Here is a 27,290-nt window from a genome sequence, read left to right on the forward strand (position 1 = left end):
CCCTTGCTAGATGCCCCTTTTTCCCTACAGGACTATGATCCAAAAAGGCCACTGTAGCATTTCTGAAGAAAAGGGTGAAAGTGATTCAGTGGCCAAGTGTGACCCCAATCGAAACACCTGTAGGGAATTCTGAAGAGAAAAATTGAGCATCACTCTCCATCCAGGTCCCATGGACTAAAAGAGGTCGTTCTTGAAGAATGGAAAAAGATAGATGTTGCAATATGTGGCCAACTTGTTCATTCCATGCCTAGAAGACATGGTGCTGGCCTTAAAAATCATGCAGGTCATACAAAAGACTAGGTGTAGTTGTTTTTTATTGTATTCATTCTTGTATCAAATAAAACTGTAGATTTTGTAATAAAGTTACGTAATGAAAGTTATAGTATTAACCTAACTTTCATGTTATGGCCTAAAAAAAGTTCTATGAATCTGTCATGTCAAAATTTTGGAAATTGTTAATGTGGTTAGTGAGATATTGGTTAAAATCTTAGTCTTCAAAGGGGGTGTACTTAGTGTGTGTGTGTGTGTATATATATATATATATATATATAGATAGATAGATAGATATAGTGTGTATGTGTGTATATATATATATATTGTGTATGTGTGTGTGTATATATATATATATATATATATATATATTGTGTGTGTGTATATGGATATATTTAGACATGTTTATCGTATGTGAATGCAGTGATAAAAATAGAATGCCTAAGCACATACGGTAGCTAATTTAATGAATAATGTATAGCCCCCGGTTGAGTAGAGCAATCATATGAACACAAGTGAAAAGTAAACCTACACGTTAAGGCCCCAATTCATCATTCGTGTTTAGTACTTTTCTTTTCTGTCTTGTGGTACTGGTTGCCGTTTTTTTACGCCAAGCTCTTTGAAATTACACACACATTTAATGTATTTGGCGCAAATAAAAAAATAAAAAAAAAAAAAGGTTTTTGCTTTTTTGTCTCAAATTGTTTGGTTTTTTTTAATAGTTTTGGCATCACATGTCACATGTGCGAAAATGCATGAAAATACACGGGGGTGGACTATGTAGAGCTGCCAAGTTGTGCAACTTTTTAATGTCACAAATTAATGAATTAGGCAAAAACATGTGAAATGGCTAAACGCCACGTTCAAAATAGACAAAAAACAGGCACAAAGGCAATGATGGATCTGGGAGCTTTAATGTAGTTGCATCACATGGAACCACTGAGAAACCATAACCAAAATGCATGCCACAGGATCAGGTCAAGCAGCTATACAAAGACATATCACAGACCAAAGACCCGAACCCATCCGTAATTGGAAATCTGCTCCAAGATTTACCAGTTCCCAAAACATTTTGTTGAGTTTGGGCATTCTAAGCGGCAACTCAGGTTTCTGACTTATAAATCATGTTCCGATGCGTAGACGTGGAGATGGCTGAACAGCTTTATTGAAAAAGAAGGAATTAGAATGGATTTTTCATCTGTTTTTCAAAATGAGTTTAGTCTTGGGTCTTTGAAGATGTATTTAGATAGCTGCTTGCCCCAATCACATAGTATGCATTTTGGTTATGGCTTCGGAGTGGCTTCTTATGATACATTAAGAATGATCACAAAGTAATTGTATGTTTACTTTTCACATGAGTTCACTTAATTGTATTACTCAGCCTAGGGTTATATATTATTCATCAACGTATCTAAGGTTTACACGCTATTTTCTTCTGTGCTTATGTAATATTGTATTTTTATCACACTATTCACATATTCTAATCAAGGCTAAATGGATTTGACATGTGAATATACAGTATTCAGCATAAATAAGTACACCCTTTAAAAAGTCAGATTATTAAACTGGATCTCACAGAATGCAAAAACAATTGTAAAAATTGTAAAAACTTTTCCTAGAACTTTTTTTTTAACCCATAATGACGAGTTAAATGGATGTGACGTGTGCATCCATTGGAGTGCCGCTTCCATGCAGTATTTTATCTATCTCCCATGTTGAACCTTTTAGAACATGCATGAGCTGCCGAGTGTTTAAAAACAGTTTTGGTCATTATAGTTTTGGGTTTGTCTCCATTTTTACCAGGTTCAGTCGGCTGCACTAGACGAAATGTTCCAGCAGACAGAAGATATTGCCTATCGCTACCACAAAGCGGCACTTCTATTAGAAGGCTTAACAAAGATCCTACAGAGCCCTGCAGACATTGAAAACGTGCATAAATGTAAGATTCATAGAACGAGGAGGGGTGGATTGTCTTTTATCATGTCCATAATCGTAAAACTGTGTGCATGAGTAACTGCTATGTGAGAGAAAATTCATAGTTGCGTTTAAAACCTCTAATATCAGTATTATGTGAGAAACTGATAACTACCGTATCATCTCCAGAGATCTCAGGACGAGATCTCATTGCAGAGTTCTCACTGAGCATGCGCCACCCCTGTTGGCCATTTCCCTGGATGCCACCGCATCGCAGTAATGGATAATGCGGGGGGCTCAGGGAAAATGGGGGGGGGCGGAGCATGCTCAGATTACGATCTCGGCAATGAGATCTTGGGTGCCGAGATCTCATCACTTGAGGTCTCGAGACGAGATCTCAAACTGAGCATGCGTCGTCCCTGGCAGCCATTTTCCTGGAGGCCACCGCATCGCAGTGTCTTGTAATCCGAAAAATGCGGTATATCAATGATGTAAAATCTTTTCTCCAAGCCACTCATTGTCACTAGGAGGCTGACACTAAGCGAATACAAAGAGATTAGCTCCTCCTGCAGTATACACCCTCATACTGGCTCCAGCTGAACCAGTGTAGTGAAAAAGCAGTAGGAGATCATAAACATTAAAGAAGGGTACAAAGTGTCACAGTAAGGCTGTGTTCAGACGTAGCTTTTTTTTGCGTTTTCGCAGCAATTTTGCAGCGAAAACGAAACAAAAAAAGCATCCTATGTGATTCCGCACATGCTGTGCTAATGCTGTGGATTTTTCCACAGTGGAATTGCATCGCGGAAAAATATGCAGCATGCTCATTCTTTGTGCAGAATCGCGGGAAAATCCGCACACATAGGAATGCCTTGTTCTGCTTACTTTCCGCATGTGGCTGTGCCCACCATGCAAAAATTAAGCAGAACATTTGCGGATGGTACCCACGGTCTGGAGGAGAGGAGATTCTTCTCCAGGCCCTGGGTACCATATCCCTATAAAAAATAGAATTAAAATGAAAAAATCGTCATATTCTCGCCTTCAGATGTCCCTCGCAGCGTCACCAGGCGTCAGCGATGCTCCCGGCAGGTCCCGTTCCCAGCGATGCTTTGCGACAATGACCTTTGACGTCACAGTCTCGCGAGACCGCGACGTCATCAAAGGTCATTGTCGCAATGCATCACTGGGAACGGGACTTGCCGGGAGCATCGCGAGGATCGGGAACGCTGCGTGGGACGTCGGAAGGTGAGAAAAACACCATTTTTTTTATTTTAACATTAGATCTTTTTACTACTGATGCTGCATAGGCAGCCTCAATAGTAAAAAGTTGGTCACACTCGTCAAACACTATGTTTGACGAGTGTGACCAACCTGTCAATCAGTTTTCCAAGCGATGCTGCAGATCGCTTGGAAAACGCTAGCATTCTGCAAGCTAATTAAGCTTGCAAATCGCTAGTTTTTCCACGGGAAATAGGCGGGAATTAAAATGCTGTTTTCCAGGACGTCCACCTGACAGCACCATGGAGGACGTCCTCCTTACAGGGACAGGAAAACACGAGGTTAAAAGGTCATGTCCCACCCCCTCTCCCTCAGTGTTTTTCCTGTCCGTGCAAGGAGGGACACACAAGAGACTTACCGGAGGGGCTCAGGGGATCGTGCGGCCAGTCCAAGCCTTCCCCTGTCAAGAGGTCCCGGGGCCGAAACTCTCCGATGGGGGAGTCCCTCTGCTCCAAAGGCCAGGAGCAGGACGACGCTCCTGGAGGGAGCCGTTCCTCCCTGTGGGAGGCTCACTGCTCCAGGACGCACCGCCATAACAGGCGAGGGTCGGCTCCCCGCAGGCGGCTGGCCGAGCGGGCACCGGCAGAAGGATGGGCGCAGCAGCACCATGACAGGTGGGCCCCTGCAGGCGGTGGGCCAGGCACCCGCAGGATGGCTCCAACGGCGGGGTCAGCGCTGGAAGGCGCCAACAGACCTCCAGAGCAGGCGGGGGGCGGTTCCCTGCAAGCGGAGGTCTGAGCGGGCACCGGAGCAGAGCGCGGTCGCGCGCAGGAGCCCGGGCAGGAAGTGGAGGAGGCGGCCTATCGCGGAGGTCGTGCGTCACATCCGGTGACGTCAAACGCCGGCTTTTGAATCCCGGGCGCGCGCTCCTGAGATCCACAGCGCTCGGCAGAATCGTGCCAGAATGGAAGGCAACGCTCCAGCAGGTGGAGGGGTAAGTGCGCATAGCGCAGACCACCCTCCCCCACCCATCCTCACAGCCCAGATCTGAGTAGGTGCCCCTTCTGTATTATTAGGAGAAGGGAACCCCGGCAGAATCCCCCTCGGTGAAGGACCTGGCAAAAGCCACCTCCAAATCGGTCCGATGCCCTGTATGCAGGGTAAAGCTGCCAGACACCTATAGCAAGACCCTATGCGGACCCTGTACCTCAAGGGTCATAGGCGAGGAATAGCCATCCCTCCTTTCCGAAATGAGATTGCTGATAAGGGAGGAAGTTCAGGCCTCCACAGCCGGCCTCACGCGGCGTCAGTCCCCCAGCCCAGGGCCAAGTCGCAAGCGTCCAAGGTGGGAAGCAGACCCAGTGTCGGAAGCAAGCCCTAGCGAGGAGTCCGACTTCCGGGATTCAGACCAGGAGGAAGAAGGCGAGATCCCGGGGGTTAGACAGGATCAGAGCAGGAAGTACCTGTTCAGACTGGAGGACACGGACGAGCTTGTCCAGGCAGTCAGAAATACTATGCAAATAGAGGAAGTCCTTAAACCACAGTCCAGACAGGACTTAATGTTTGGAGGACTCGTGGCCCGGAAACAGGTAGTGTTCCCCGTAAGTGAACACATCAAAACAATGGTCCAGGAAGAGTGGAAAGAGGCAGAGCGTCGGTTGATACTCTCCCGAGACTTTAAAAATAGACTGCCTTTTGATCCCGAGGAAACACGGGCATGAGAGGAAGTCCCTAAAATAGATGTCCCAGTCGCCAAGGTTACCAAAAAGACGGCCATCCCATTCGAGGACTCGTCAGGTCTCCAAGACCCCATGGATTGGAAGGCGGACGTCTTGCTAAAAAGAACTTGGGAGACGTCGTCGGCTCTGATTAGGGCCAACATAGCAGCCATCTCAGTGGCCAGGTCTATGTTTTTGTGGATGGGGCAGTTGGAGGAACACCTAACCAACAAGACCTCTAGATCAGAGATCCTAGCATCACTTCCTCTCATGAAATCAGCCACGGCGTTCCTGTCGGATACGTCGGCTGAATCAGTAAGGTTTGCAGCCAGAAACAGCTCCCTCTCTAATGCCGCCCGGAGAGCAGTCTGGCTTAAATCCTGGTCGGGGGATAACGCTTCTAAAACAAAGCTATGTGCCATCCCCTTCTCGGGCCAGAGGGTATTTGGTCCAGCCCTAGATAACATCCTAGAGCTAGTGTCCGATAAAAATAAAGGGTTCCCAGAGGAAAAACCCAGGCGGCCCCAGTCCTTTCGGAGAGGCTCCTTCTTCAGAAGATAGACGGAATTCAGGGGTCGGGCAAAGTCCAATAGAAGCTCCTATAAGGGCTCCTTCAGCCAAGACGGGAGGAACAGGGGTCCCTCATTCACATCAACATCTAGATCGAGGAGGCAATGACGCCATAGGTGTTGGGGGGAGACTTCGCCACTTCGCAGCAAACTGGTCCCGAGTTACCCACAATCCATGGGTTCTCAGAACCATCGCGGAAGGCTACAGTATAGAGCTCTATTTACCTCCCCCCGACAGATATATTGCCCCCACTGTCGTCCTGGAGGACTCCGCAATGTGGACGGACCTTCAGGACATGGTAAACTCAGAGGTCATAATACCAGTTCCCCCGACGGAAAGAGGGAGAGGGCACTACTCTTCCCTGTTTTCAATCACAAAACCATCCGGCGAGGCCCGTACCATCATAAACCTGAGACCACTAAATGCCTGGGTCAGATACAAGAGATTCCGGATGGAATCGATCCGATCCGCAATCCCCCTAATAGACAAGGACGCCGTTATGTGCACCCTAGACCTAAAAAAGGCATACTACCAGGTCCCTATCCATCCCTCATCCCAGAGCCTTCTAAGGTTCGCGGTCAGTTTACCAGCCCGGACCTGCCACTTCCAGTTCCAGTGTCTTCCATTCGGGTTGGCCTCAGCTCCCAGAATCTTTACAAAATTGGTGGTAGAGGTGGTGGCCTACCTAAGAGATCGGGGTATTGTGATCATTCCATACCTGGACGACTTCCTACTGGTGGCAAGATCCAAAGAAGCGCTCATTCGAGACAGAATTCGAGCAACTACCGTAATGGAGTTCCTTGGCTGGGTGATCAACTGGGAGAAGTCGGACCTCAGGCCAGACACCAGAAAAGTATTCCTCGGAGTCCTCCTAGACTCAGCCAACAGAATATCCTGGCTACCCGAGCAGAAGCAGAAGACTGTTCAGGCCAGAACCAGAGACCTGTTGAGGTGTCAATGTTCCATAAGAGAGGCAATGGAAGTCTTGGGCCTCATGACAGCCTGCATCCAGTGTGTCCGTTGGGCCCAATTCCACTCGAGGTTGTTACAGAAAGAAATCCTCGCAAGGTGGGACAGAAGTCAGGCGTCGCTAGACAGACCCCTAAGGCTGCCAGAACGAGTGAAGGAGTCCCTGCGGTGGTGGACACAGTCCAGAAACCTTCAGGTGGGCGTACAATGGACAACCTCTCCATACGTGGTAGTCACCACAGACGCCAGTGCGTGGGGATGGGGAGCCCACATAGAAGGGCAGATCTTCCAGGGGAAATGGCCAGCAGGCATCAGGACCAGATCCTCCAATTTCAGAGAGCTCTTCGCGGTTTGGGAAGCATTGCGGAGAAACCAGTCTGTACTAAAGAATCGTCATGTCCGCATATTATCCGACAATACAACGGCAGTGGCATTCCTGAAGCACCAGGGAGGGACCAGACATCAACCACTACAGGCCCTGGCGGGAAAAATATTCATGTGGGCAGAACGAACAGTCCGATCAGTGACCGCAGTACACTTAGAAGGTTCTCAGAACGAAGTGGCAGACTACTTGAGCAGACAACAGATCCACCCGACAGAATGGGAACTGAACATGGAAATCTTCGACCACCTTTGTCAGCGTTGGGGGACCCCCACTATAGATCTTTTTGCAAGCCGGAAGAACTCGAAGGTCTCCAGGTTCTACTCCCTGAATCCGACGGACCACCCGGAAGGCGTAGACGCCCTGAGTCAGACTTGGGGAGAATCCCTCTCTTATGCGTTCCCACCACTGGCTCTCATACCGGCAGTGCTCAGGAAGATACGCGAAGACCACGCAAGAGTGATGTTGATTGTGCCATATTGGCCGAGGAGAAGCTGGTTTCCCCTTCTAGGAGCCATGGCAGTAGAAAATCCAGTCGAACTACCCCTGTGGAAGGACATCATCCACCAGGGCCCGATCCGCCACCCGGACCCAGCAAGACTCCACCTGTCGGCTTGGATCCTGAGAGGGACATCCTGAAGGCAAAGGGACTGTCGGATCAGGTCATATCCACCTTACAGGCCAGTAGGAAACCGGTGACATCCGCAATCTATCGAAAAATATGGAAAAGATTCTGTCTGGAGGGTGGCAGGTCCGATCTTGTGGCAGGCGCCCCTGACCTCCCTAACATACTAAGCTTTTTGCAGGCAGGTTTTAATAAAGGCCTTAAGCCCAGCACTCTAAAGGTTCAGGTTTCAGCCTTGAGCGCCTTCTTCGATTACCAGTTAGCTTCACATCCCTGGGTAATAAGATTTATAAGAGCCACACAGCGCCTGCGCCCCACGATTAGGCAGCTCACCCCGCCTTGGGACCTAGGCCTGGTACTTCGGTTTCTCTGTACAGACCCCTACGCTCTCGATGAGAAAATAACCATCTCTGCTCTCACTCGTAAAACGGCCTTCCTAGTAGCCATTACCACGGCCAAAAGAATAGGGGAGATCCAGGCCCTGTCCACTAAGGACCCATATCTCCAGATAAGAGAGGACCGTATAATCTTAAGACTAGACCCGGCATTTACCCCAAAAGTAGCCTCTCCAAAAAATCTAAATCAGGAGGTAGTGTTACCATCCTTCTGTGATAATCCCCGTAATAAGGAGCAGCGTCTTCACTCGCTGGAAGAGGCGCGCAGTTATAGACTACCTAGAGGCCACCAATAGCTGGCGCATCGACCCGAACCTGTTCATCCTCTTTGGGGGTAGAAATAAGGGGAAGAGGGCCTCTAAGGCGTCCATCGCGCGCTGGATTACCTCAGTAATCTCGGACGCCTACCAAGCTGAAGGCGCCAACCCGCCAAATTCCATAAAAGCCCACTCTACGAGGGCAGTATCGGCCTCATGGGCCGAACGGGCGGGGGCGTCTGTTGATCAAATCTGTAGAGCAGCAACCTGGGCCAGTCTTAATACATTCTGCAAGCACTACAAGCTTGATGTGTTAGCTGGTCAACAGACCGCATTTCGGAGAAAGGTTCTCCAGGCGGTAATCCCACCCTGAGGAGGTGCTTTGGTACTCTCCATGGTGCTGTCAGGTGGACGTCCTGGAAAATAGGTATTAGACCTACCGGTAAGGATGTTTCCAGGCGTCCATCCTGACAGCACGGGTAGTTCCCTCCCTGTTATGTTATACTATGTTGTATTATGTTATGTCATATGCTGTAATATGATTGTTTCATTAAACTGTTACTAGCATCATCCACCTTGTGGTACTTGTTAAATCACTGAGGGAGAGGAGGTGGGACATGACCTTTTAACCTCTTGTGTGTTTTCCTGTCCCTGTAAGGAGGAGGAGGACGTCCTCCATGGTGCTGTCAGGATGGACTCCTGGAAACATCCTTACCGGTAGGTCTAATACCTATTTTCTCGCATATTTCCCTCGGAATGGAATTACGGAATTTCTGCGTCAATTCCATAACGTGTGCACTTAGCCTAAAAGAGCAAACACAAGCAGTCAGGCGATCAGGGTGGGTGCTGTGTCCCTCAATGAGTGGCTCGGAGAAAAGGATTTTACAGTGAGTACACAAAAATCCCTGTTTCTCCTTCGCCTCATTGGGGGACACAGAACCATGGGATGTCCTAAAGCAGTCCCTGGGAGGGGAACCGGCAAAGTAGATCAAACCCCACGTACCAACTGCCTAGAGAAAAGCTACTGCTGCCTGCAAGATTCGTCTGCTGAGGCCCGCATCTGTGGAAGACTGGGTGTGAATGTTGTATCATTTAGAGAATGTATGTAGGCTGTACCAAGTTGCATCTTTGTTCCGCCGACACCTGATGTCGAATGGCCCATGAAGCACCTACTGACCGAGTGGCGTGTACCTGAATCCCTGCTGGGATAGGCTTGCCGTTGACACGGCAGGACTCCTGAATGGCCGAGCGAATCCACCTGGCTATTGTGGACTTTGAGGTGGCTATTCCCTTCTAGTGACCTTCAGGGAGAACGAATAAGGCTTCTGTCTTGCGGAAGGACGCCGTTTGTGAGACTTGCCTTCGGAGAGCCCTCACCAGATCCAGAGTGTGAAAAGTCTTCTTGATATGGTGAACTGGTGCTGGTCAAAAGGATGGCAAGACAATGTCCTTGTTGAGGTGAAAAGAGGACACCACCATTGGCAAGAAGGATGGAGACTGCCTGAGAATGTCTTGGTGAAAAATTAGGAAAGGAGCTCCACAAGAAAGGGCGGCTATCTCCGAAACTCACCTGATTGACGTCACTGTGACAAGAAAGGCAACATTCCATGAAAGAAGGGTTAACGGGATGTCCTGCAAGGGTTCGAAAGGGGTTTCTTGTAGAATGCCCAGGACTAGGTTAAGGTCCCAGTCCTCTAACAGCATTTTATAGGGGGGTGCAACATGGGCGACCGCCTGAATGAAGGTCCTGACTTGTGGCTTGGAAGCAATCCTGCGTTGGAACAAAACAGATAAGACCGAGATCTGACCCTTGAGGGAGCTAAGCGCTAGGCCTGAGTCCAGGCTGGTTTGAAGGAATTCGGAAATGGTGGGAATGGAGAAGGTGAGAGGAGGACGACCGTTGCATCTGCACCAAGCGAAAAAGGCCTTCCAGATGCGGTGATAGATGCGTACCGACGTAGGCTTTCAAGTGTTTATCATAGTGGAAACTACCTGTTGGGAGAACCCGGCTTGTGTTAGGATCCAGGATTCAATGGCCAAGTCGTTAAACACATGGGCCCCTGAGTTCTGGTGGTAAATTGGTCCCTGGGAAAGTAAGCCTGGTCAATTTGGTATTCGCCAGGGAATGTCGGCGACGAGCTGCACTAACTCCGCTTACCACGCCCGGCGTGGCCAGTCCGGGGAGATTAGGATCATTGGGACCCCTTCTGCCTTGATCTTCCTGATGACCCTTGGAAGTAACGGAAGTGGTGGGAACACATACGGAAGGCCAAACTGATGCCACAGAAGGACCAGTGAGTCTACCCCGATGGCTTCTGGATCCTGGGAGCGAGCTATGAACTTGGGCACCTTGGCGTTTAATCTTGAAGCCATCAGATCTACGTCCGGAGTCCCCCAACAATGACAGATCTGTTAGAAGACTTCCGGATGAAGTGCCTACTCTCCCCAGTCGAGGCCCTGGTGGCTGAGAGAGTCTGCCTCCCAGTTTTCCATGCCCGGGATGTGAACTGCTGAGTTGACTGAGTGGTTTCTCTCGGCCCAGTGGAGGATGTGTTCTACCTTGTGCATTGACGCCATTGTCTGATTGTATGCGGATGGGACTGCCCGCCAGGAGGTGATGGAACCGAAGCCGGGACAACCGAATCGCTCGTATTTCCAGGACGTTGATCGGTAGACATGACTATCGTGGTGACAAGCATCCTTGGGCCGTGTGGTGATGAAAGACAGCTTCCCAGCCGAGAAGACTGGCGTCGGTGGTGACTACCAGCCAGTGAACCGGGAGAAAAATTTTTCCCTTGGTGGAAGAAGACGGTAGCATCCACCATCTGAGTGTCTGCTTGACCCGCGGGGACAAGCGGCACAGTTGATCGAGGGAGAACGGGTTCCTGTCCCAGGTTGTCAGAAGTGCATGTTGTAGAGAACGGAGGTGAAGCCATGTGAATGGAACAGCTTCCATAGATGCCACCATCTTGCCCAGGACTGGCATGGAGAACCGGATAGATTGAGGATATAGGCAAGTGTCTGGGCTCCCTGTTGAATGGCTAAGACCTTGTCCCGAGGTGAATCACCAACCCTCGGGAGATGTCCAGGCTCATTCCTAAAAAGGATATCTGCTGAGCTGGAACAGGGGAAGACTTGTTTAAATTTATCAACCTGCCGAAGTGAGAAAGTGTATCCAAAGTGATACGGACACACACCGCACAGGGCTTGGAAGGACGGTCCTTTGATTAGAAGGTCATCTAGATATGGCAAAATGACCACACCTCGAGAGGGTAGAATGGCCATGACGGCCGCCATTACCTTCGTGAGCACTCTGGGAGCGGTGGCGAGTCCAAAGGGCAAGGCTGCAAACTGGAAACGTTCCCCACGGACGGCAAAGCGCAGGAACTTCTGGTGAGAGGTAAGGATTGGGATATGAAGGTAAGCATCCTGGATGTCAATGGATGCTAGGAACTTTCCCTTTTCCATCGATGCGATAACCGAACCGAGGGACTCCGTTCTGAAGTGCCGGACTTTGACAAACTTGTTTAGGAGTTTCAGGTCCACAATGGGCCGCACTGTTCCGTCTTTTTTTTGGCACAATGAATAGGTTCAAGTAGAACCCCTTAAATCTTTCGTTTTGTGGAACTGGAATAACAACCCCGTATTGGAGTAGTGAATGGATGGTTTGATTAAAAGAGCTGTTCCTGAGCATTTGTTTTGGTGGAGCGAGAGGGGAAGAACTGTCGGGGGATGGGAGGAAAATTCAATTTTGTATCCGGAGGACACCAGGTCCCTGACCCATTCGTCGTGAATCACGGAAAGCCAGACATGACGAAACTGAATTAGGCGACCGACTACTCTGCTGGTGGCCACTGGACGATGTGACAAGTCATTGAGTTGAGAATCTATGGGACCTTGGTCCCTTAGATCTGAATTGCTTGGGCCAGCTTTTCCAGGATTTGTTGGTTTTGTACGAAACCTGGGGACCCTTGTCTCCACGAGAAAGGCGTTCAGATCCGGAAGCAGTGGTTGTAATGAACCATCTGGCATTGGCGCAAAAGGACTGGAAACGCACTTGTTGGCTGATGGGGCGCGTAGTATTCTGCTGTGGAAGCTATTTACTCTTCCCTCCTGTGGTGTCAGGGATAAGCTGATCAAGCTTTTCTCCAAATAACGAACCGGCTTGGTAAGGCAGGGACGTTAAAGACTTATTGGATGCAGAGTCCGCTCTTCATTCCATGAGCCACAGCACCCTTCTGATGGTGACTGTATTTGAGGCCGTGTGGCGCAGTTTGCCGCATCTAAAGAAGCATGGACTAAATAGTCCCCTGCTATAGAAATCTGGCTAGATTTGCTGTGTCAGGGGGAACATTATTTTCCTGAATGGTTTTGGACAGGCTATCGGCCCAGGAGACTATAGCTTTAGTAACCCATGCTGCAGAAAAGGAGGGAGAGAGTGAACCTGATGCTTCAAAAACTGATCAAACAAGATTTTCTATCTGACAGTCCGTTGGATTTTTAATGGAGCATCCATCTGGCAAGGATAGCAGAGTTTTGGATGCTAGGCGAGATACGGGTGGGTCATTTGTGGGGGATTGAGCCCATTCTTTCCGTAGATGCAATGAAAGGGATATCTTGCTTCAAGAGGCTTCTGCCCTGTGAAGCGTTTGTCAGGTCGCTCTCAATGCCGCTTAACTATGTCCCGAAAATCGGGATGGTCTGTGAAGGCCCTGTGAGAATGTTTGGTCTTCTTGAATGACACTGCATGATCTGTGGTAGATAGTCATCATTAAGTTTTAGTGTGTGGTTGACAGCCTCAATGAGGCTATCCACCGTCACTTAATAGTAAGCCGAGGTCAAGTGGCTCGTCCGACTCATACTGAGCATCCTGGTCGCTGCAAGCTCCTGGTGAGGGGGAGCGAGAAGTGGAGCTCACGGATGGCGAGGCGCGAGCAGGGCTGTGAGAGGTGATATGGGTCCGTATTTTAGCTGGCTGAGAGGATTTTGACTGAGGGCGGATTCTGCTGGCCGACTGTTCCTGTGAGGTAGCGGGACCTTCTGATACAGGCAGATGAAGACACCGACCTGTGGGATCGTGTAGGGACTCAATTGCTTTGGCTAGTGAAGCCATGGACTGTGATAGTGACGAAGCCCACTCAGGGGGGCTAGGTACACTGGGTTCAGTAGCAGCGGAGGGCTCCTGAGCACGTTCGGGATCACAGTCCTTGCAGAGTGATGTACTCTGTCCTTGTGGCCAGGGCTGTGGAGTCGGTAAGCGAAAGCTCCGACTCCTCAATTTCCCTTACTCCGACTCCCACATATATTGCTTATATTTAAGTGAAAAATGTATTGTAGTACAATGTGAACATCAGACACTTAATCATTTTTATGATACAATAATCAAGATATTTAGAACATAATATATATTTATTGGAATACAACTTTAGAACACAAAACTGTAATAAATTGTAAATATGAAATACACTATGTAATATCGATTACATATATAAATTGTATATGTGTGTGTGTGTGTGTGTGTGTGTGTGTATGTGTATATATATAGCACTACGTAATAAACTAATGTAAGTGGCAAAAAACAGATTTCAACAAAAACATACTAAATAACATTTGTGCAGTCTATGAATTTGTTCTAAGAAATAGTATCGCCTCATCAGATCCTCCTTCATAGATGACCTCAAATCTGACCTAATTTTAAGGCTAGAGAACAACCTATCTACCCCTCGCTGGCTACGGCCATGATTCACACACAGCGTTTTTGCGGATCTGTTTTTTGCAGTAAAATGCATTGACTCTGGGCATCCCAGCAAAGTCAATGGGTTTCAAGATATGACATTCAGACCCATTGTTTTGTGAAGATCCGTTTTTGGGCTGAATGAGCATGTCAGTTTGTGTGGCGTTTTTCTAATGTGCTTTTGCAATTGAAAACATCTATTAGCTCAGAAACCGTTCAGGTGATGCGGTTTTATAAAAAGCTGATCTGCTTTTGCAGCTGAAAAACGTATTCTCAAAAAATGCAGTAAAAAACGCTTTGTGTGAATGTAGCCTTAGATCAGGAATAGAACAGCCATTTATAGGACATTTCATAACGTTCCCAAATTCCTATGAAAAAATATTCAGCACATTCTGCATTGAACTACTGTACCCAATTTATTATATATTTTAGGGGGCGGTCCATTTTATACCGACACCACCAAAATGAGCACCAACTCCACGACTCCGACTCCACAGCCCTGCTTGTGGAAGCGCAGTCTGGCAGGTGGTACATGAGGTGAAAAACACTTTTGCTTGCTTTTTTTTGATGTCTTAGAGAGAGACATGGTGTACCCCTGTGTGTCCCTGCTACTGTCAATGTGCTCTAATAGGGAGGGTGGCTAAGAGTCTCTGGTGAATACTGCAGAGAAAAGGATAGAATGTCCCTATTTCTGTGTTGATGCAGTGTCCCTACCAGCTCCCCTGATGCTGCGCTCTTCTGTCCACCGGTAGTAATGAATGCAGCCCTGGGGTTTGTAGTTACGGCCTGCAGAGACCCGGTGTGTGCAGTGAAAGCTGCACGTGTGCTTAAGCCGATTGAATGAGAATGGCGGCCGGAAATCCGGGAGGCGGTCTTGCGATGACGTGACGGTGCGTGGGCGGAGTTGTCGGCGAGGCAAAGAGGTGGGTGGAACTAATGGTTTATGGCCAGGGAGGAAGAACGGCCACTGAGACTAGAGGGGATGGTCTCGCTATGAGCGGTAATCTCGTGGGTGGAGCTGGTGTCCAGCACAGGTGGGCGGAGCTATCGGGCTGCCGCCTAGGTGAAGGAGAAGCCAGGGCCTAAATTTTTAGATGCCGGCCGGAGGACGCCGATGCTGGGATTGCCGTGGGGGAACACGGTACAGGAGCGCTCCTGCAGGTAGATACCCTGGCTAACACCCGCGGAGTCGTTCAGAAGCCGCCGAAGAGGATCGCAGGGCCTGGTGCTCTGCTACAGGTGAGCTGCGTTAGCGTGGACCATGCGGGAAGCTGTTATGATTGGGTCACCGAGGAGGAAAACAAGACCAAGCTAAGCTACAGAAAACCAGAGAGGTTGGTAACTAAGCGGATTGCAGACCCCTGATACTATCCACACAACTAGCAGTAGCCGTGGAGCATGCCTACGATGATTCTAGACGCCTCGACACAGCCGGAGAACTAAATAAGCCTAAAGCAAGAAAAGGGGAAATCTAAACTGCCCCAGAGCAGACCCCAAAGGAATAGACAGACCCCAAACATATATTGTCGGTGAGACAAGATGAAAACACAAACACAGGTAGGAAAATAGGCAGAGCAAACAATGGGGCCCACACTAACTAGAAAGGACAGGAAAGGAAAGACACTCTGCAGTCACGCAAAAAACCCTGCAAAAATGTCCAACACTTCTGGTAGTAAAAACTATGAAGTCACTAGACTTCTCCCACTATATCAGCACTCTGGCATATTCTGAAAGCAGAGCAAAAAGAGGCCAGTCTAATAAGGGACAAAAAACAAACTGACACAAACAGTAACATAAGGATGGAAATTCAGCACAGCCCCAGCTGGGGCTGGCTGACCACACAAAACTGAATAGACAAAACCAAATGTGAACAATAGCAAAGAACACTTAGCTTGAGCATGCAGGGACTGAACTGGAAATTAAGACCTCAGGAGACAGGAAAAATCACCAGCAGGAATAGAGGGAGTCGGCTGTCTTAAATCCAGTCAGAGACTCCAGATGTCCAATCGTCGTCCTCATTATCTGGTGGCAGGCCTCTGTTAATTAGATCAGCTCCATTACCTCCTGTAACCACCAGAGGGAGCCAGGAAAGAGAACTCGCGACTCCTCTGTTAATACAACCAGCTCCACTACCTTCACTAGCAACCAGAGGCAGGTCAAAAAGTGAATTCACAACAGTACCCCACCCCCTTGAGGAGGGGTCACCGAATCCTCATCCACACCACCAGGACGATCAGGATGGGCCCGGTGAAAAGCACGGACCAATCTGCATGAATGTCAGAAGCAGAGACCCAAGAATTATCCTCCTGGCCATAACCCTTCCATTTGACCAAGTACTGGAGTCTCCGTCTAGCCAAACGAGGATCCAATATTTTCTCTACATCATATTCCATATTGCCTTTAACCAATGCAGGGTCAGGAGGTGCCGCTGTAGGAACTACTGGCTCAAGAAACCTTCAACAGAGATTTATGAAACACGTTATGGATCTTAAATGTAGCTGGAAGAGCCAGTCAAAAAGAAACAGGATTAAGAATCTCCAAAATCTTATAAGGTCCAATGAATCTTGGCTTGAACTTTTGGAGACGCAACCTTCATAGAAATATTCTTTGCAACCAAACCATATCACCCACTTTAAACCGGGGACCAATGGTCCTATACCGGTTGGAAAACCGCTGGGCTTTTTCCTGAGAGAGGGACAACTTATCCACCACTTGGTCCCAAATCTTCTGCATTCTCTCTACCACAGTGTCCACACTTGGGCAGGTCGAAGATTTCACCTGCCCTGAAGAACATCGAGGATGAAACCCAAAGTTACAGAAAAAGGGCGACATCAAAGTGACAGAACTAGGTCTATTGTTTAGCACGAATTCGGCCAAGGGCAAAAATGAGACCCAGTCATCCTGATCAACAGATATAAAACATCTCAAATAGGACTCCAAAGTCTGGTTTGTTCTCTGCCCATTGGTCTGAGGATGAAACGCAGAGGAGAAAGATAACTGAATTCCCAGATTGGAAAAAAAGCTTTCCAAAATCTGGAAACAAACTGGACTCCTCTGTCCGACACAATGTTCTCAGGAATCCCATGCAACCGAACCACCTGTTGTAAAAACAAGGGCACCAACTCTGAAGAAGATGGCAACTTTGGGAGTGGTACAAGATGGACCATCTTAGAAAATCTATCACAAATCACCCAGATAAGTCATCCTCTGAGAGACAGGAAGATCAGAGATGAAATCCATTGAGATATGGGTCCACGGCCTCTTGGGCACCGGCAGGGGCATCAACAACCCACTAGAACGAGAACAGGGTTTAGACCGAGAACAAGTCCCACAGGACTGCACAAAATTCCTGACATCACGAGATAAGGCAGGCCACCAAAAAGACCGACTCACCAAATCTCTGGTACCAAAAATACCTGGATGACCAGCCAACGCGGAGCAATGAATTTCAGACATCACTCTCTCTTCCTCCACTGGTCAGGAACATACAATTTTCCCATAGGACAACGCTCAGGTTTGTCCTCCTGAAATTCCTCCAGGGCACGTCTCAAATTGGGCGAGATGGCGGAAAGAACTACCCCCTCACCTAGGATGGCAGTAGGCTCGGTCACAATAAGAGAATCCGCAAATAAACTCCTAGAAAGGCCGTCCACCTTAACATTCTTAGTGCCCGGAAGAAAAGAGACCACAAAATTAAAACACGTGAAAAACAAGGCCCACCTAGCCTGTCTAGGATTCAAGCGTTTGGCTGATTCAAGATAAATCAAATTCTTGTGGTCGGTGAGGACCACAACTTGATGTCTAGCTCCCTCCAACCAATGTCTCCACTCTTCAAATGCCCATTTCATGGCCAACAATTCCCGATTCCCCACGTCATAGTTACGTTCAGATGGGGAGAATTTCCGAGAAAAGAAGGCACAGGAATTCATTTTAGAAGTCACCGGATCTTTTTGGGACAAAACAGCTACTGCACCAATCTCAGAAGCATCTACCTCCACCTGAAATGGAAGTGAGACATCAGGTTGCCGTAGAACCGGAGCAGAAGTGAATCTCCGCTTAAGCTCCTGAAATGCCGAGACAGCCTCTGGAGACCAATTCAGCACATCAGTGCCCTTCTTGGTCAGATCAGTCAATGGTTTGACAATACCAGAAAAATTACCTATAAATTTACGATAGAAATTAGCAAAACCAAAAAACTTCCGGAGAGCCTTCAAAGAAATGGGCTGAACCCAATCATAAATGGCCTGTACCTTGGCCTGGTCCATTTAAATAGCCGACGGAGACAAAATAAATTCCAAAAATGAAATCCTCTGTACACCAAAGAGGCATTTCGATCCCTTTAACATACAGGGAATTTTCCCTCAAAATCTGGAACACAGTCCGGACATGTTCCACATGAGAATCCCAATCACTGGAAAAGATCAAAATATCATCCAGGTAGATCAAAAACTTTTATCCACAAAGTCCCGGAAAATATCATTCATAAAGGACTGGAAGACAGAAGGGGCATTAGTGAGCCCAAAAGGCATCACCAGGTACTCAAAATGTCCCTCCGTGGTATTAAACGTTGTCTTCCATTCATCCCCGTGCTTGATGTGAATAAGATTATATGTCCCCCTGAGGTCAAGCTTGGTAAACCAGCAGGCACTTTTAACTCTGGAAAATAAATCAGGGGTAACGGGTACTGATATTTAACAGTGACTTTGTTAAGGGAACGATAGTCAATACAAGGCCTTAATGAACCATCTTTCTTGGTCACAAAAAAACCCAGCACCTAAGGGTGAAGAGGATGGTCTAATATGACCCTTCTCCAACGACTCCTTGATATAAGATCGCATAGCATCATGTTCGGGTACCGAAAAGTTGAAAAGCCGACCCTTGGGAAATTTACACCTGGGCATCAACTCAATTGCACAGTCATAACTCCTATGAGGAGGCAAATACGCAGACTTACTCTCACTAAATACATCAGAAAAATCAGCCAAATAATCAGGAATATCATGAGACTGGGGAGAGGTGGCGAAAACAGGAGTGTCATTAAGAACACACTGACAACCCCAACTCACCACAGACACAGATTTCCAATCCAAAACAGGATTATGAGTTTGCAACCAGGGAAAACCCAGAACAATAGTATCATGCAAATTGTGCAGCACCAAAAATTTACAATTTTCTTGGTGGTCCGGGGCGACCCGCATTATCACCTGGATCCAAAACTGGGGTTTCTCCGCAAAAGGAGTAGCATCAATACCCCTCAAAGGGATAGGAGGCTGCAGGGGTATCATGGGAAAACCACAACGTTTAGCAAAGTCCAAATCCATCTGATTCAAAGCTACTCCTGAATCCACAAAAGCCTTAGCGGAAAATGTGGATAAGGAGCAGATCAGAGTAATTGCCAAAAGGAACTTAGGTTGTACACTGCCCACAGCAAATGTGTGTGCAAAACGTTTCTCTCGTTTAGGGCAGACAAATAGTATGAGAGGCATCTCCACAGAAAAAACACAGCTTATTACGCCTTCTAAACTCCTGACGTTGCACCCTAGACAAAACCCTATCACATTGCATGGGTTCAGACGTTTGTTCAAAAGGCGGCAACGCCTCTCGTGTAGTTTTACGTTCACGTAAACGCCGATCAACTTGAATGGCTAATGACATAGAATCATCAAGACCAGAGGGAACAGGAAATCCCACCATAACATCCTTTACGGTCTCTGATAAACCCTTCTGAAAGAGCGCTGCTAAGGCACCATCATTCCATGTAGTAAGGACCGCCCACTTTCAGAATTTTTGACAGTATAACTCTGCAGAATCCTGACTCTGGTTTAATGCCAATAGGGTTTTCTCAGTTTGATCAATAGCATTAGGTTCATCATACAACAACCCCAAAGCTTGAAAAAATGCGTCCACATTAGTCAGAATAGGATTTCCAGGTGTCAGAGAAAAAGCACAATCCTGGGGATCGCCGCGCAGCAAGGAGATGACTATTTTAACCTGCTGCACAGAGTTCCCCGATGAGTTAGGCTTCAAGGCAAGAAATAATTTACAACTCTTAAAATTCAAAAATTTAGACTGATCCCCAGAAAACTCATCAGGAGTAGGGATTTTTGGTTCAACAGCAGGTGATTGAGCGAGATAGGCGGAAATTCCCCGCACTTCAGCAGCGAGCTGCTCAACATGATCAGACAATTGCTTAATCTCCATTAAAGAAAAATTCCTCCTACGGCCCCAGAGAAAGAAGAAAAAATACTTATAAAAAAAAAAATTCTTTACAATCTTCACCTGCTTTTGAGTACCCTAGAATCTGCGGTTTAGGCTGGTGATTCTGTTATGATTGGGTCACAGAGGAGGAAAACAAGACCAAGCTAAGCCACAGAAAACCAGAGAGGTTGGTAACTAAGCGGACTGCAGACCCCTGATCCTATCCACAGAACTAGCAGTAGCCGTGGAGCGTGCCTACGATGATTCTAGACGCCTCGACACAACCGGAGAACTAAGTAAGCCTAAAGCAAGAAAAGGGGAAATCTAAACTGCCCCAGAGCAGACCCCAAAGGAATAGACAGCCCCCAAACATATATTGTCGGTGAGACAAGATGAAAACACAAACACAGGTAGGAAAATAGGCTGAGCAAATGATGGGGCCCACACTAACTAGAAAGGACCGGAAAGGAAAGACACTGTCTGCAATCGCGCAAAAAAACCTGCAAAAATGTCCAACCCACTTCTGGTAGTAAAAACTGTGAAGTCACTAGACTTCTCCCACTATATCAGCATTCTGGCATATTCTGAAAGCAGAGCAAAAAGAGGCCAGTCTAATAAGGGACAAAAAACAAACTGACACAAACAGTAACATAAGGATGGAAATTCAGCACAGCCCCAGCCGGGGCTGGCTGACCACACAAAACTGAATAGACAAAACCAAATCAAATGTAAACAATAGCAAAGAACACTTAGCTTGAGCATGCAGGGACTGAACTGGAAACTAAGACCTCAGGAGACAGGAAAAATCACCAGCAGGAATATAGGGAGTCGGCTGTCTTAAATCCAGTCAGAGTCTCCAGATGTCCAATCATCATCCTCATTATCAGATGGCAGGCCTCTGTCAATCAGCTCCATTACCTCCTGTAACCACCAGAGGGAGCCCGGAACGAGAACTCGCGACTCCTCTGTCAATACAACCAGCTCCACTACCTTCACTAGCAACCAGAGGCAGGTCAGAAAGTGAATTCACAACAGGAAGCCTTCCATCTGCCATCGCTTCGACAGGTAGGTTGAGGTACCGTTCGCTTTTTTGCATACACCGCTACATATCAGTGGTGGTGCAATAGGAGCTGCATGGACTTAGGCAAATGCCTCTGGACATCCTAGGGGTTCAATCCTCCAGGATGGACTGGGCTGATGGTCCGGCGTGGAGAGCCTGGCTGCATAAGGGGGTACATGGAGGAGACACTCCATGTTCCAGTCTGTTGCTGTTGTGGGGAGAGCAGTATCCTGAAGGGACCCGTCGCCCCAGTAGACCTCAAGCATAGGTTTTAACAATGCAAGAGGGGTTATGTGGGGGCGACACTCCATGTTTCCGCCTGTTGAAGGTTGTTTGGGGAGATCGGATCCCTGAAGGGATCCTTCGCCCCTTGTAATTGTTGGAAAATATTCAGAATTTAAACATTAAAATTAAAAATAAAAAATGTGGTCTGAATATCAGACCCATGTGCCTCCTACGGACACTAAGAGTAAATTGGGTGGTTCAGCTGGAGCCAGTATGAGGGTTTATACTGCAGAGGAGGAGCTAATCTCTTTGTATTTGCTTAGTGTCAGCCTCCTAGTGACAGCAGTATACACCCAAGGTTCTGTGTCCCCCACAATAAGGCGAAGGAGAAAAGAGCCTTGCATTATATTTGCTCATTAGGGTTGTGATTATGTACTAGAATACATTCTATGTGTACATGTTATACCACATTGCAGCTTGCACTATTTTGTATATAAAACAAGAATGCAAATTTTTGGAATTTTTTTTTTTAACCCCTTACCTACAAAGGACGTAATGACGTGGTGAGCGCCGCTGATCGCGGCCGGGTGTCAGCTAATTATCATAGCTGACACCCGGCACAATGTGTCAGGGGCGGTCACAGACCGCCCCCGACACCTTAACCCCTTGTACACCGCGATCAAACGCGATCGCGGTGTACCGGGGGGTTAAAGGGAAGCATCGGCAGGGAGGGGGGCTCCCTCCGTGCTTCCCTGAGCCCCCCACGGCAGCGCAATGTGCAGCGCTGCTGCGGGGGGCTCTTTCCCTACAGGCCCCCGGATCCAAGATGACGACGGGGGCCTGCAGGGAGCTGACTTCCTCACTGCCTGCAAAGCGCAGGCATGAGGAAGTCTGCAGCAGTGCCTGTGACAGATCGCTGATCTGTCACCGTGATCTGTGATGTGACAGATCAGCGATCTGTCACAGGACAGTGATGTCCCACCATGGTAATAAAGTAAAAAAAAAAAAAGTGTTAAAAATAATTAAAAAAAAAAAAATCGCTAAATTAGTGTAAAAAAAAAAAAAAAAAATATTCCCCAATAAATCCATTTTTTCAAAATAAAAAAAACAAAAAATAAAAGTACACATTTGGTATCGCTGCGTCCGTAATGACCTGCCCTATAAAACTGTCCCATTAGTTAACCCCTTTAGCGAACCCCTTAAAAAATAAAAATAAAAAACAATGATTTATTATCATACCACCGAACAAAAAGTGCAATAACGCGCGATCAAAAAGACGCATATAAATATCCATGGTACCGCTGAAAACGTCATCTTGTCCCGCAAAAAACGAGCCGCCATACAGCGTCATCCGCAAAAAAATAAAAAAGTTATAGCTCGCAAAATAAAGCGATACAAAAATAATTTTTTTTTATATAAAATTGTTTTCATTGCAAAAAACCGACAAAACATAAAAAAACGACCTAAATGAGGTATCGCTGTAACCGTACTGACCCGAAGAATAAAACCGCCTTATCAATTTTACCGCAAGCGGAACGGTATAAACGCACCCCCCAAAAGAAATTAATGAAACGCTGGTTTTTGTTCATTCTGCATCCCAAAAATCGGAATAAAAAGCGATCAAAAAATATCACGTGCCCGAAAATGGTACCAATAAAAACGTCAACTCGTCCCGCAAAAAATAAGACCTCGCATGACTCGGTGGGTCAAAATACGGAAAAATTATAGCTCACAATATGTGGTGATGCAAAAACTATTTTTACAATAAAAAGCGTCTTTTAGCGTGTGACAGCTGCCAAACATAAAAACTGCCATAAATAGTAAATCAAACCCCCCGTTATCACCCCCTTAGTTAGGGAAAAATAATAAAACTAAAAGAAAATGTATTTATTTCCATTTTCCCGCTAGGGTTAGGGTTAGGGCTAGGGTTAGGGCTCAGATTAGGGTTAGGGGTGTGTTGAGGTTAGGGTTGGAGTTATAATTGGGGGGTTTCCACTGTTTGGGCACATCAGGTGCTCTCCAAAGGCAACATGGCGTCTGATCTCAATTCCAGCCAATTCTGCGTTGAAAAAGTCAAATGGTGCTCCTTCCCTTCCAAGCTCTGCCATGCGCAGAAACAGTGTTTTACCCCCACATGTAGGGTATCAGCCTACTCAGGACAAATTACAAAACAACTTTTGGGGTCCAGTTTCTCCTGTTACCCTTAGGAAAATAAAAAATTGGGGGCAAAAATATAATTTTGCGGAAAAAAGTTTTTTTTATTTTCACGCCCAGGCGTTATAAACTTCTGTGAAGCACTTGGGGGTTCAAAGTGCTCTCCACACATCTAGATAAGTTCCTCAGGGGGTCTAGTTTCCAAAATGGGGTCACTTGTGGGGAGTTTCAATAGTTTAGGTACATCAGGGGCTCTCCAAACGCACATGACACCCGCAGACCAATCCATCAAAGTCTGCATTCCAAAACGTCACTACTTCCCTTCCGAGCCCCGACGTGTGCCCATACAGTAGTTTTCTCCCACATATGGGGTATCAGCGTACTCAGGACAAATTGGACAACAACTTTTGGGGTCCAATTTCTCCTGTTACCCTTGGGAAAATAAAAAAAATTGGAGACTAATTGATCATGTTTGTGGAAAAAACACGATTTTTTTATTTTCATGCCTGGGCATTATAAACTTCTGTGAAGCCCTTGGGGGTTCAAAGTGCTCACCACACATCTAGATAAGTTCCTCAGGGGGTCTAGTTTCCAAAACGGGATCATTTGTGGGGGGTTTCCACTGTTTAGGTACATTAGGGGCTCTCCAAAGGCAACATGACACCCACAGACCATTCCATCAAAGTCTGCATTCCAAAACGTCACTACTTCCCTTCCGAGCCCCGACGTGTCCCATACAGTAGTTTTCTCCCACATATGGGGTGTCAGCGTACTCAGGACAAATTGGACAACAACTTTTGGGGTCCAATTTCTCCTGTTACCCTTGGGAAAATAAAAAAATGGGGACTAAAAGATGATGTTTGTGGAAAAAATACGATTTTTTTATTTTCACACCCGGACGTTATAAACTTCAGTGAAGCACTGGGGGGTTCAAAGTGCTCACCACACATCTAGATAAGTTCCTTGGGGGGTCTAGTTTCCAAAATGGTGTCATTTGTGGGGGGTTTCCACTGTTTTGGTACATCAGGGGTTTTCCAATCGTGACATGGTGTCCGATCTCAATTCTAGCCAAAAACGTCAAATGGCGCTGCTTCCCTTCCGAGCTCTGCTATGCGCCCAAATAGTCATTTACACCCACATATGGGGTATCAGCGTACTCAGGACAAATTGCACAATAACTTTTAGGGTCCTGTTACCCTTGGAAAAATAAAAATTGGGGGTGAAAAGATCATTTTTGTGGAAAAAATATGATTTTTTAATTGTACCGCTGTACGTTATAAACTTCTGTGAAGCCCTTGTGGGTTCAAAGTTCTCACCACACATCTAGATAAGTTCCTTGGGGGGTCTAGTTTCCAAAATGGGGTCACTTGGGGGGGGTTTCCACTGTTTAGGTACATCAGGGGTTCTCCAAACGCGACATGGCGTCCGATCTGAATTCCAGCCAATTTTGCATTGAAAAAGTCAAACGGCGCTCCTTCCCTACTGAGGTCTGCCATGCGCTGAAACAGTGGTTCCCCCCAACATATCAGGTATCAGCGTACTCAGGACAAATTGCACAATAACTTTTGCAGTCCAATTTCTCCTGTTACCCTTGGTAAAATAAAGAAAATTGAACCTGAAGTATTTTTTTTGTGAAAAAAAGTTAAATGTTCATTTTTTTTTTTTAAATATTCAAAAAATTCCTGTGACGCACCTAAAGGGTTAATAAACTTCTTGAATGTGTTTTTAAGCACCTTAAGGGGTGCAGTTTTTAGAATGGTGTCACTTTTGGGTATTTTCTATCATATAGACCCCTCAAAGTGGCTTCAAATGTGATGTGGTCCCTAAAAATAAAATGGTGTTGCAAAAATGAGAAATCGCTGGTCAATTTTTAACCCTTATAACTTCCTAACAAAAAAAAATTTTGGTTCCAAAATTGTGCTGATGTAAAGTAAACATGTGGGAAATGTTATGTATTACGTTTTTTGTGTGCCGTATCGCTGTGATTTAAGGGCATAAAAATTCAAAGTTGGAAAATTGCGAAATTTTCAAAATTTTCGCCAAATTTCCGTTTTTTTCACAAATAAACGCAAGTTATTTGAATGCAATTTTACCACTAACATGAAGTACAATATGTCACGAGAAAACATTGTCAGAATCACCGGGATCCATGGAAGCGTTCCAGAGTTATGACCTCATAAAGGTACAGTGGTCAGAATTGTAAAAATTGGCCCGGGAGTTAACGTGCAAACCACCCTTGGTAGTGAAGGGGTTAAGCTATATTTTTTGTTCATAACAGAATATAGAAGACAGATCACAACTTGAAAGATTCTTATGGTTTTCAAATGAAATGGAATTGATAGCAACACATCTAAAAAAAATAATGTTGGGACAGTGTTAACAAGGCTGGAAAAGTAAATGGAACTAATGAAAAAACAGCAGGAGGGTCAACTTTCAATTAAGTCACATGACTGTGTATAAAAAGAGCTGTTAGGCAGAGTCTCTGAGAAGCCATAATGGTCAGAGGTGCACCAATCTGAACAACTGCATCTAAAAATTGTTGCCCAATTTCCAAAAAATGTTCCTCAACATAAAATTCCAAAACCTTTGAATATCCTGCCATCTACAGTACATAATATCAAAAGTTTTTTTTAGAGATTCTAAAGTATTCCTCTCTCAAAACTTCAGCTGTCTCCTGACTTCCCAGACGTTTACAGACTGTTGTAAAAAGAATAGGGAATGCTGCACAATAGTAGTATGGCTCTGTGCCAACTTTTTTGACATGTTGCAGTCATCTATTTCTAAATGAGTTATTTTTTCAAATGAAATAGAAAAATGTCTAGTTTTCAACTCTTGATATGTGTTTTATGTTCTATTGTGAATAAACTAGGATTATAAGAGACTTCCAAATCCTTGCATTCTTGTTTCATTCATGAAGCTGTCACGTGCAGGTCAGGAGAGACCCGCGGCCTTTCTGTGCATTTGCGGTCCTTGCTCTGACCCATTTGCTAGAGGTCTGCATGATTCCTAATTGAGACCCCCAGTGATTAGACTCCTGTAGATGATACTTGTCAACTGTCTTTGTCAAAATCTGAGCCATAAAAAAAATTGGAAATGTTAATTTTTATATAATAAAAACTTGCAAACTTTTCACAGTATACTTTCTGTATCTGTGCCTTAAAATGTTCAATAATTCTGCTTGCTATCATTCAATTTTAACCTTCAATGTTTTTCAGTGGATAAATATCTGACCTGTTCATGTAATGTGCCTGTGTTTCCATCGTATGACCAGGACAGCTATATAACCACTTGAACCAAATGATAGAGGACCCTATTGAATGTTTGCCAGATGAAATCTTGACTGTGAACAGTTAAAGGGAACCTATCATTAGAATCATGCTGCCTAAACCACAGACAGCATGAATCAGATCCTGGCGGTGTGAAGATTATTTTTCCTTTTAACCCATGGTTTGGGCAGCATGATTCTACAACATCTTTCATTATGCAAAAAAAATAAGCTATAAGGGGTTATTCAAAAAGAAACACGTTATCCTTGATCTATGGACCCAACTGGTTGGATCACCACCGATCTTGAGAACGGGACTACATCCCCACGTTGAATGGA

General features: G+C 46.3%; 1 protein-coding gene across 2 annotated transcripts in view; it reads left to right on the top strand.

Annotated features, from left to right (window-relative positions):
* ULK2 (unc-51 like autophagy activating kinase 2) overlaps nucleotides 1-27,290 on the top strand; it is a 185,297-nt gene that overhangs the window by 154,896 nt on the left and 3,111 nt on the right. For both annotated transcript variants that reach the window (XM_073573475.1, XM_073573484.1), the window contains one exon: nucleotides 2,074-2,209. In XM_073573475.1, the coding sequence (XP_073429576.1) occupies nucleotides 2,074-2,209 (136 nt within the window). The remainder of the gene's footprint in view (nucleotides 1-2,073; nucleotides 2,210-27,290) is intronic.

This window comes from Dendrobates tinctorius, unplaced genomic scaffold, assembly GCF_039654945.1.
Source record: "Dendrobates tinctorius isolate UK_male_01 unplaced genomic scaffold, ASM3965494v1 ptg000007l, whole genome shotgun sequence".
In the NCBI taxonomy this organism is placed as follows: domain Eukaryota; kingdom Metazoa; phylum Chordata; class Amphibia; order Anura; family Dendrobatidae; genus Dendrobates; species Dendrobates tinctorius.